The 11,691-nt window shown below is 43.2% G+C and overlaps 1 protein-coding gene across 3 annotated transcripts in view; it reads left to right on the forward strand.

Annotated features, from left to right (window-relative positions):
* Positions 1 to 9,937, forward strand: part of si:dkey-219c10.4 (high affinity cGMP-specific 3',5'-cyclic phosphodiesterase 9A) — a 95,596-nt gene extending 85,659 nt beyond the window's left edge. For all 3 annotated transcript variants that reach the window (XM_067987126.1, XM_067987127.1, XM_067987128.1), the window contains 2 exons: positions 4,140 to 4,286; positions 7,230 to 9,937. In XM_067987126.1, the coding sequence (XP_067843227.1) occupies positions 4,140 to 4,286; positions 7,230 to 7,493 (411 nt within the window). In that variant the 3' untranslated portion in view covers positions 7,494 to 9,937. The remainder of the gene's footprint in view (positions 1 to 4,139; positions 4,287 to 7,229) is intronic.
* Positions 9,938 to 11,691: the final 1,754 nt, after the last annotated feature.

Consider the following 11,691-nt stretch of genomic DNA (forward strand, 5'->3'; position numbering starts at 1 on the left):
ATCAAGAACAGATGCAGAATAAAGCTCCCTCTACTTTACCTTAGCAATGTGCCTTGATCTCGACTTCAGAGGAGCAGACTAATTGATCCAGCCAATCCTTGTGCCATTTCTTTGTGAGACTGGCAATTAATTTAGTGTCAGTTTGGGTCAAATTCTGAGCAATTTGAGGCGAGGCCTTGTGCCCATTAGAAACTGAATTGAGAAAGTCCAAACTAATTTCACTTAGAGCCTGTTTCACCTCTCTGATTGTTAAATCACCAAGATGAAGTCAGAAGCCAAACAAGAAGATTTTGGACCTCAAATTCTGAGTCCTGCGATCTGCTGCCAGAAGTGTGGTGGGGCGGGACTTACATCCTAGCCACAAATTGCGGGGTCAGCTCATTTTAATATTGCTGGGCAGGGCAAAAACTTGATTCCAGCCAGCAATTATTGAGATGCGCCTGGGAGGCCCAGAAAATATATGTCCAGGGTGGGGGGGGTGCGGGGTTGGAGGAAGTACTTCTGAAATGCAGCAGCAATTAAAGCTGCACTGCTCTCAAAACAGCCCTTTAAGCAAAACCAGCATGCAGGAGGGTGAAGACATAGCTCCAACAGGAACAAGAGAGCAGCAACCTCTCAGAGAGTGGTATATCTATCTCTAACTGAAATTAGGCACAGGAGAGATGGAATGGTAAGAGTGGGTGGCAAGAGATCTGCCAACACTGTGGAAGGAAGTGACATAGGAAGTGAATGGCAACTCCTTAAGCCCCAGGATCCTCCCTCCAGTGCGGGAAGAAGTTTATTCATCTCACAAGGTCAGCAAAGTTAAATGTGATGGCAGCAAGCTGCCATTCATTTATATATTAAACTTTACAGACTACAAACTGATATTAACCATAAAAGTGCAGTAATAAACTTAAGGGTGTAAACCTGTGACTTAAATGAACTGTACTGACTTCTTCACCTGGAACAATTACATTCGATCACTGGAGAAGCACTCTTTGAAGAATCATTTTTTCTGTGGGAATTCCATAAGAGAAATGATACAAGTTCTCCCCAACAGTTGCCAAATAAACCACAAGCATTCTGTTCTCATGCAGGAAAAAATTGCACATAATTTTCAGAAACGACAATCTACAGGAGGAGGAACAGCAGACATTGGGACATTAATCCAGCAAGGGGAGGAGCCACTGGGATCCTACTCAGCTGAGGCGATAGGTGAAGAAGGCGTGAGAGGTCCTGCACCCACAGAACACGTGCTAATGTTCAAAGACCAAAAGAAAAAATCAGTTTTACGGCACTCATTCTCTTAGGAGACCCTCACAGCAGCAAAACAGCAAGGAAACAGTGGTTAGCAGGAAACTCATTGCATTTTACTGAATATTTTTCTCCACATGAGCTAGAAATAGGGAAGAAGAAGCAAATTGACCAATGGCAGGACCCTCACTGGAAGGGACAGCCAGCAGATATTCGCCCATATTCTCATTCACCCACCCTTTCACACTCACTAGCCCGGATAGAGTCAGTCAGGGGATAGAGGTACTTCAGATGATGAGTGGACATTGACTGCTGCATGACACACAAGAAAACCAGGAGAATAACCAGTGAAAGTGGAGAAGAATGTTCTTGAGCAGAATCTAAGGAAATGTTGGCTCTTGGCTGAAGAGCTTTTGGAAAATAATCTCATGGTTCCTGCTATGAAAAGAAGATTACTAGAAGAGCATTAAATTTATAGGAAGATGGTGCAGAGATTCTCCGAAAATGTGCAGCAGATGGCAGGGTTCGTTGCAAAGTCCTCCTTTGTGCCAACATCAGAGAGGGCTTCTGAACAATGCAGAACAGCATGGAGTGATTGGCAGCTACAAGAACTTCTGCTATATCTCACAGAACACAGACCTGGAGGAAAGCCATCACCTCCATTGTGCAATCTTAGGTGGCATTCAGCCTTGAGTGATGGAATGGATACTGAGATCTCCAGGACACCATTTTGGAAGGTTTGTAGGATATTCAGGATTCTCTTTCCCAGAGATGAATGGATATTAATAATTCCATAAGGTCTATTTTCCCACAGTTCAGTTGCAAGAAATATCCTGATTCCATACCTAGTGGGAGAGCAGAAGATGGCTGTGAGGATTCTGCCTTCCTCAGGGCAGCAGCAGCAGAGAGTTCTCTGCTCAGTCCCATCAGATACCTTCACAGGTGAAAGAAGGTCAGCCGACCGAGGCTGTGGAGGTTCCAAGCTTAGCGAAGCAGTCTATTCTGGGTCTATGCTAGGATGTGGGCCAACTCCATCCTAAGAGGCTGAGAGTCATATAGAGCAGCCGTCCATAGCTCAGACCCCAAGCCCTAGAGTTAACACTTAGAAAAACTGTTAGAATAGGACTGAGGAAAAAAATCACAAAGTCACGAGGGTAGTGCACACTGGTGAATCAATTGGCTTCTCAATTATTAAGTTCCAGAGCCTTTGTATAATTGTTGTCAGAAATATTGTCGGAAATTCCATGATGATGTTCATGATTTTTTTGTTGAAAACATAAAGTGGCTCTAGAACCGAAAAAAATGCTCGTGGACTTGGGACCCTCATGGGACTGCTACTTAATTAATATTGAATGGAGTGTTCTGTAGCCACAGTATTTATGTGGCTGGTCCAGTTAAGTTTCTGGTCAATGGTGATCCCCAGGATGTTGATGGTGGGGGATTCGGCGATGGTAATGCCATTGAATGTCAAGGGGAGATGGTTAGACTCTCTCTTGTTGGAGATGGTCATTGCCTGGCACTTGTCTGGCGCGAATGTTACTTGTCACTTATCAGCCCAAGCCTGGATGTTGTCCAGGTCTTGTTGCATGTGGGCACGGACTGCTTCATTATCTGAGGGTTTGCGAATGGAACTGAACACTGTGCAATCATCAGCAAATATCCCCATTTCTGACCTTATGATGGAGGGAAGGTGATTGATGAAGGAGCTGAAGATGTTTGGGCCTAGGACACTGCACTGAAGAACTCCTGCAGCAATGTCCTGGGGCTGAGATGATTGGCCTCCAACAACCACTACCATCTTCCTTTATGCTCCATATAACTCCAGCCACTGGAGAGTTTTCCCCCTGATTCCCATTGACTTCAATTTTACTAGGGCTCCTTGGTGCCAAACTCTGTCAAATGCTGCCTTGATATCAAGGGCAGTCACTCTCACCTCACCTCTGGAATTCAGTTCTTTTGTCCATGTTTGGACCAAGGCTGTAATGAGGTCTGGAGCTGAGTAGTCCTGGCGGAACCCAAACTGAGCATCGGTGAGCAGGTTATTGGTGAGTAAGTGCTGCTTGATAGCACTGTTGATGACACCTTCCATCACTTTGCTGATGATTGAGAGCAGACTGATGGGGCGGTAATTGGCCGGATTGGATTTGTCCTGCTTTTTGTGGACAGTACATACCTGGTAAATTTTCCACATTGTCGGGTAGATGCCAGTGTTGTAGCTGTACTGGAACAGCTTGGCTGGAGGTGCAGCTATATCTGGAGCACAAGTCTTCAGCACTACAGCCATTAATTCCAATGTAGTAATAAAAAAAAATCCAGTCTGGAAACTGATATCCAGCAATGGTGAAACAATCCTACAAATAGGCAAGTTGGGAGGTAACACTGGTTTGGGTAACTGGGCATTTTGGATAGGTAATATTCAGGTTAACAGTTTCCCACTGTACATCATATTATTCACATGCTCAGGAGAGCAGAATGACTTATGATTGGAGGACAGAAGTTTACTACTAAATTTAATGGATAAATATCTAGCCACTGACTAGCAATGAAATAAGAGCCCCAATTTGAGCCTAACCCAGCCTGGCAGGAATGGGGCGGGTTCGGGTTAGATGCACATTTTACACCTCATCTGATTTTACTCTCCATTGGAACGCATCCGACCCAACTCCGGCTCATTCCCGCCGGGTAGGTTAGGTTAAAATCGAGGTTAACGTCATTCTGTCTTTATGGTTAGCATGTGATTGCTGAGAAAATCAGAACTGGATAAAAGTTCTGTGAAAATATTGGTATTGGGCTTCTTTCAGAGAGATATAAACATAAAACAAGATATGATCATCAGGATGTTTCATGCTCACTGGCAATTCAGCATTCTAATAATATGCATATTATTCAAATTTTTGTTGTAGAGTGATATGGAGAAACTAGAAGGGCTACCAGTGTCTCCATTCATGGACAGGGACAAGGTCACCAAGCCATCATCACAAACAGGTTTCATCCGCTTTGTGCTGCTGCCCTTGTTTATTGAACTTGCAAACCTTTTCCCCAATTTGGAGGTGAGTCTTTAATCTTTCAAACTATTTCTTCGTGGCATGAATTGTAATGTCATATGACTTGTCCAGAGGTGCTTTCATTTAGTGAAAGGGAATTGCATGTTTGTACATATAGAGGAAAGTTCAACAGGAGTAATAACTAACATGTACAGTGGAAATCCAGTCTCTGATTTTAATATTGAGTTACCTGTAAAACCTCTAATGATAAATTGCAATATAATCATATATTTAGATGATTTGGTATCCAGTACTTGGAGTTTCCCTCTTGGAGACCAGGGGCTGGATTCTCCTCTGAATCACATCCAAAATGGGGTGGAATCATGATGAAGAATGATGGAAAATTTGAGTGATGTGGCCCACAGCTGCATCACCGCTTGACCTGCATTTCCTTTCCCAGCTTCCACTGGATCTATCAATGGCCACTCCTTCCACAACCACCAAACGCAAATGGTAGCAGGGGCACGGGGCCCAGGTCCATGGTGAATTTCCCTTCTGTCTGCCCGTGTTACCGCCACTTTTCTGAGCAGCTATGTTAAAGGTGGCAGTAGGCCCCAGCGAGCGGTGGTAACAGCCCTGAAGCCCTTGGTGGAGGGAGAGGGTCCTCTCTCCCTCCATTCTGGCTTCCAAAGACTTACCTGCTTTGGCCTTGGTCACTGCTGAGGCCTACAAGGCTGAAGCTCCTGCTGTCTTTGGGGTGCTTCTTCTCCTTTAAATTCATTCCCACTTCTTATGGCGCTGTAGCGGTGGTCCCACTGCAGCACCGCCTGTATTTCTGTTGGGGTTGATAGCAGGTTCTTCCTGGAAGCTCACCATGCATTAGAAATGACCCCCTGACCCAGGGAAATGGGATCGGGTTGGAGCAGAGTCGGGCTGGAAGCCCAACCTCACCATTACTCCGCCCTTTAATGGAAATTCCAGCTCCTAGTGTTACTAGGTTATACACAAACGACTATTCTCATTAGTTAGAGGATGCACAGTGTATAACCAGGTGCACCTGGGATACTGATCTTGTGTTTTCAATCGAGGAAGTTATCTGAGCGTAGATTTTCTAATTGGGCATAAGCCTGACCGGAGGTGGGACCATGTTCACCTGTGTGGCCTATAGTTTGCTGAATTTCTGGGGCTATCCAAATGTAAGTATTGTGGGTAAAATCCAGGCATGGAAAACACCTGTGATTAGGAGCTCGCCTATTGTTGGGTGGGAAACCGTGTATTGTTGCAGGATTATATGTAATAATACCTAAATGTCAGCATGCAGCCCATAGTGGGTGTGATGACATACATACCACATTCAACTGGGAGGATTTTTCTTGGAAGGAATCGTTTTAAGGATGTGAGCGAAGGACACTGCCAGGTGAAGGTTGCCAAGTAACAAGAGTCATCTTAATCCCAAGGAGCTTCTATGTGCACACATAGCAGCAGCCAGCCATTTCATGTACTTCTGCCATTCAGGTGCTATCTAGGTACACAAGGTAATGGTTAAGGGCATATTCATCACACACTGTCACCAAAGGGAAGCACCAGAGCAAATAATGGACATTCTCACAAATGATATAGTTTGGTTATAAAAGTCTGGTTGCACTGAAACTGAGTATGCAGATAATTTTCTTGCAAAGGTTTACAGGTATAATTCATCAGGTGATATTTGTGAAATGGCTGGAAGATTTAAGGCACTTTAGATGACAGCATATTTATGGACCACATAGGATGATGTAAACAGGACATTTGACCACACAAAAATCCTCTGCTGTATCCTTAGCTAAAGTAATAAGGTTAGATTTTCAGATTGGGACTGCCCATTTCACTGGGGTAAATTAGCTGGGCTGGATTAAAAAATGGACAGAGCTCCATTCCGCCAAAGCTCTACCCACTTTAACACCATCTTTTTCTGCCATTGTTTTCAGCAGTTGGAGGAAGCACCTACCTATATTTGGATGGGCATATGCAAATGTAATGTGATATTTATCACATTTTCTGCCATTTCTGCACCAGGGGAATATATCTTCCTCCTCTGCAGGAAGACTCATCATTTCAGGTCTTCCTCTCCATTAAGGAATTACTCAGCTAAAGTTAGCTACAGGATGCTCAGCAAAAGATTCCATAGGAAGTCCCACACACTATCAATCATGTTTGGACCTGCCAGCTAATCAAGAGGCCTCTACCCAGAAATATTTGGTATCAACTGGGCAATGCTAGATGTTGAATTTTGTCAGATTGGACATCTCTTGATGGGCATTCATCAAGAACGGATAATGATCTGTGGGGCTCCTATGTGGGTGACAATCAAATAGCTGTTATCATCTCCACTGAGAGGGCAGACCAGGAATAACAGATCTCCACAGAGAGAAGAAATACGATTTGAATGACAAGTACTTCCACTGTGATATAATACAGTATTACCCCCCCGGAGGAAAGTATTTTATATTGAAAGCACTTCTCTCATATTCTATTTCTTCTTTAGTAAAATAATGTTTTAAAAAAGTCCTGAGGCATTTCGACATGGATGGAAAGGCTCAGAATTGTTGGCTTTTCCAGTACAGTCCACTCCCGATAATTCAAAGTAATTTTTTTGTGCTATAAAATGTGAATTATCCAATACTTTGAATTAAGCAATGTAGGTAACACAGCAAAGTGTTAAAAATTATCAAATAACTTGAATTTAGTGAATTTAAATTAAGAGGAGTGGAGTGTACTGACCATATATTTTTTCCCGTCTTCTCCTCAAAGCGCTGACGAATGCTATATATTCAAACAGCAATTTTTAATTAACAATATTCAGCGACTTATTACTGTGCACAGAAATGCTACTGTAGCAATAAAGGATTTTTTTTGTTGACAATATAGAACATTTAAAAATTATCCTGGATGGTAAATTGATCTGAACCTAGTTAGAATTAACTTCTTATATTAAATATCAGCGATTTTAAAGGCGTTTTTGTTTTGTAGCAACACATCATTGCTCCTGTGCGAAAGGCTTTGGACTACTACACGGAGATGGAAAAAGCCTTGGAAAAGGAGAAACAGAACCGCACCGGAAGCTCGCTGAATGACAAGGTAGTGAAACCTCCGCAGAAGAAGGAAAGCCGAACGAGTGCAGATCAAAGTGAGCCAGAGAAAACCGCGAGCAGAACTCAGCTGAAAGTGAGCAGTGCCGGCACCTCAAAGAAAGCAAAAGCATTGAAGTCTTCGCAGAAAATTGAAAAGAAATAAGTTTAAAAAGTGGGGATTTGGGGTTGGCAACAGTCTCCAATAGCAAACAGCGGCGGGAGATCTTCATTCATTTCCTCTTAAATAATACATCACAGAGAGGAGTAAATATCAGAACAGCTCTCGATATCAGAAATCGCATCCATCTCCCTTTCCTTTGGCTGAATGTGAGAATAGGTCCCAATAACAACCCGGCTGGATACCAAGTGATCTCATGCACTGTGGTATAGGCCTGCACTCGAAGAATGTAAATAATCACAAACTTCACACCTCCTGTTCATGATAAAACATTTAGCTGCTATGTTTCATACTTTACTGAAATAATAAACAGGGTAATTACCGAGTGTAAAGACGCGTGGAAAGAACAAGACACAAAAAACTTGCATTGTAGCATCTAATAACTACAAGGGGTTGTATATATTTTTGTGAGATAGAAATATTCTGCTAGCCAAAAATATTAAATAGAAAGAAATTCACTCTGCTATTTTAAGAACCGAATGATCAATATTTGAATTTATTGTTGCACAGACTTTTAAAGAAATATATTTGAGTTAAAACACATCTTGCCCGTCTCAAAACACAGCCAGGCAGGTGTTGTAGCGAGGGTGGGTACTCAATATGGCTTCTCTGTTGGTGTGTTTTATTAGAGGTTGTGGAAATGAGAGATCATTGTAATGAGGCAATGCTGTATTTTTCATTTTTGTAGGTTGGCAACAGAGTTTGTCATATTTTATGTGATTCCATTTGCATTGATGAATGTAAGATCGGATCGGTTGCAGTATTTTTATTAATTTGGGTAAAATTTAATGATCAGTGCTCATAGTTCTTTCAGAATGATTCAAAATAGTTACAGCTACTGAAGAGTATATGCACTTTTATTGATGATTTTTAAAAATGTATAATTTTTCTGGTTTGCGAGCAAAGCTGTGTAGTTATTCAAGATTCCACATTTCACCACAGCAGGGAAGCAGGTGGGGCCCAGAACTCGGATTCTTTTTGAGGGAGGAGGGCAAAAGTGGCATCGTTCTGGTGTAGGGAAGTAGAATTTAAGACGCAAGTTTAATAAGCCCGAGTTACACCCGTTCTAAAATATACTATGGCCCGGATTTTCCTGAGTGGCGAACAAACGCTGCCTGCCACTCGTTAGACTTGCACTTGCCCATAAACTTTTCTTGTTTTTTTTCACGGCAAGTTCCTCTCATCTTGCGCTGAATCCAAAACGGCGCCCTCTACAGGGCATCTGGGAGCTGTGTGAACGGGGCACGCAACTGTCTATCCCCTTAACCAATCTGATTAAAGCATCCAATGAGCAGCGAAGAGTCAGAATTAGGAAGTGTAAGTTAAAATTGTGAAATCAATGTAAGATCAGGAAGCCAAATAGAGGGGGTAAGAAATATTGAATTAAGAGACAGAAAGGAAAAGTAAAAAAAAAATCATAAAAATTTTGTTTCAAATGTCCAACAAAATTGGAATCTGAAGGACTGAGACTCCACACTTGTAAAAGTTAATTTTCAGTGTCAGAGAGCTTGTTTGGAAGTAACTAGACTTACCACGCAGTTAAAAGGATACTTGGACTTAAATGATTTGACGTACCTTTTTTTGGCGAGATTAGTTCGTATCCATCAGGTCAGTGCAGGAACTTCATGCTATTCCATTCATCTGAACGGTGAGGCAGCCGGCAAGATGTCGTTCCTGCGAAGTTTATGGAGGAGCGGGGCATCGGGTACAGCATCTTCAAAATTTCCGCGTTTAACTGCACATGTGCGGTTGCCGGAAGTTACTCTACCATTTGCACTGAAATAACAGTGAGCCCTGTAAGGCTCACTGTTATTTACGCAGCAAAATCCGGCCCATTAAATGCCCATAGAGTTGGCTGCTGGCAGAAGATGCACTCGCCTTCCCTCCCCCTCCCCCTCCAAAGTGGTGCATGTCTGCAAATGACAGCATAATGAGGGCAAAAGCTGCTGTCCCAGAGATCCCTCCCTTTACACCAGAATTACACCTGACTTAACTTAAGCTTGTAGAAAAGAGGGGTCAGATACCTGCACAACTTGTCAAACCAGGAAGTGGCTGAATTCACAGACTTTGAGTGTCAACAAGTTTTGACTCAAAACATCGGCTTTGACTGGGGCAAATTAGAAAAACTTTTCTCAGCCGTGCAGCAAAGAAAGGATTCTGTAAGTTGCCTTTCAGCAGTTCCATGCAGGGAAATCTTTTTCTTTCCATCCCTCTGTGAAGACTCACAAGTGAAGAACGTGCATTGGAGATGGGTCGATAAATGTGGAACCGTTCCCAGCAGGTATCAGTGCCTTAGGGGCAGGAGGAGAGAAAACTGGGAGAAAGAAAGTTAAAGTTTTCTTTTTTAATTATTTCACTATTGTGTCAACAACAACTTTCATTTATATAGACCTTTAATGTAATAAAACGTCCCAAGGCACTTGGTTAAATCCTGTTGAATTGCTTTTTATTACAGAGCAGAAGTACTACTTCAGGCTGATTCCATGCTCCCAGCAGGGAGCTTATCGCAGGAAATTGCGAGTACACAATCCATGATGCACTTCCTGCAAACGCTGCTCCCTGCTGGGACCTCAGAATGGCCCTTTTCAAGTCTGCTTGAATCACATTTTAAAACTACACAACACTGCACTTGCAGAAAAAAATAGCAAACTGGGAAGGGCTTCAGAGAAGCAAATGAAACATTTTGAAGTTGTGAGGGAGGGAAAAAAAAATCAAACTAAAATGGCCACACCAGAGAAACACAGACAAATCCAAAAATGGAAATGAAAGGCAAAGGAATGCAGGAAGAAGATGGGATTTGATACTAATTCAATATCTTGCCAAATTACCATGGTAACAGACTGAATTGTTCCAGCTATGAGTGACTGATTAAGTAACCGCTTGTGGGCTGCAGTAGAACTCTGCATCAAAACTATGTCTACCTGACAGAGGACACTGCTGTCCTCTGGAGAGTCAGTGACGCAAATGGAGCAAAACCCATAAGACGAGCTGGTGGAGCAAGGCCAAAGCTGTGCTGATTGACGATGATTCAAATGACCTGATCCTGCAACAATGCACACAGTAAGCTCAGTGCGCTGTGGGTTAGCTTTGCCCTGACAGCTAGTTGTTCCTTGCACAAAATCAGAACTTTTATTTCAACTGCAATTTATTTCTTCTGCCACGTCTGCTAACTAACCTTGTTTGGGATTCCAAAGCTATCCCAAAAGGTTATAGCCACAATTTTAAACCAACCTGCCCAGCGGGAGCAGGGCGAGTGTGGGATCAAAATCAGGTTTGCGAACTTCCCGTGCCGTACCTTAACCATTTACAATGCATGTCATTTTAACTGATGATTTTCTGGCTTCGGATCAGCTGCCCACTCTAGACAAGCGGGGATCTAATTACAGAGGTCGTCCTCTGACGTTATTGAGATGCGCACGTGCTTTTATCTCTGAGTTGACATTTCCAGATCTGCCGGTGCAAGCTGTGGCAGGTTCCATGGCCAGAAGAAACTGAGGGAAGTCTTTTTTTATTATTTCTTTAAAGGTTCCTTGTGGGCCAGGAGGAGCAGAAGTGCTCCTCTTTCCCCACAAGGAGACCTTGAGCTTCCCCGCTCCTCTGATTTCCATCGTTCCCGGCCTCCTCGCTCACTTACCTTGCTGGGGACTGTTTCCTGGGGTCCTGGGCGGTGGCCTGCAACTGCGCGATTTCCTGCTCCCACCTGCCGCCCTCCATGTCATCCCCGCTGGCTTTGGACGAGAGTCTGTGAGGGAACAGTAAAACGAGGGCCAAGTTTTAAAATTGCCCAGGCTTCATGCCGAACAGATCCCGGTCTGTTTTAGCCCCCGATTCCTGCCTCGGGTTAAAATTGGGGCTCAAGGAGCAGCTTCGGTAGTTAAAATGGGCCTTTGTTGATCCACAAATGGAACAAATCAAATTCAAAGAATTTTCTAATCCTTAAAGTATAAGTTATCCCAATGAGCATTGACAGATGGCAATGCTCAGTGGTTTCTATTTCAGTGTTTGCTTCAGATCAGTCTTACTGCTGGGTTACCTCTGGAAATGGTCAGTTCTTTGCTCCACAGTCTGTTGCACATGAAGTGATCCAATCTTGTGCATCTCCTGCTGACTGGACTGTTCACCAGTATGAGGATCAGCAGGCATGAAGATATCCATCACTTGCTTGCCTTCTCCCTGCTGGAGG

The sequence above is a fragment of the Heptranchias perlo genome, chromosome 7 (genome assembly GCF_035084215.1).
Source record: "Heptranchias perlo isolate sHepPer1 chromosome 7, sHepPer1.hap1, whole genome shotgun sequence".
NCBI classification, from domain to species: Eukaryota; Metazoa; Chordata; class Chondrichthyes; order Hexanchiformes; family Hexanchidae; genus Heptranchias; species Heptranchias perlo.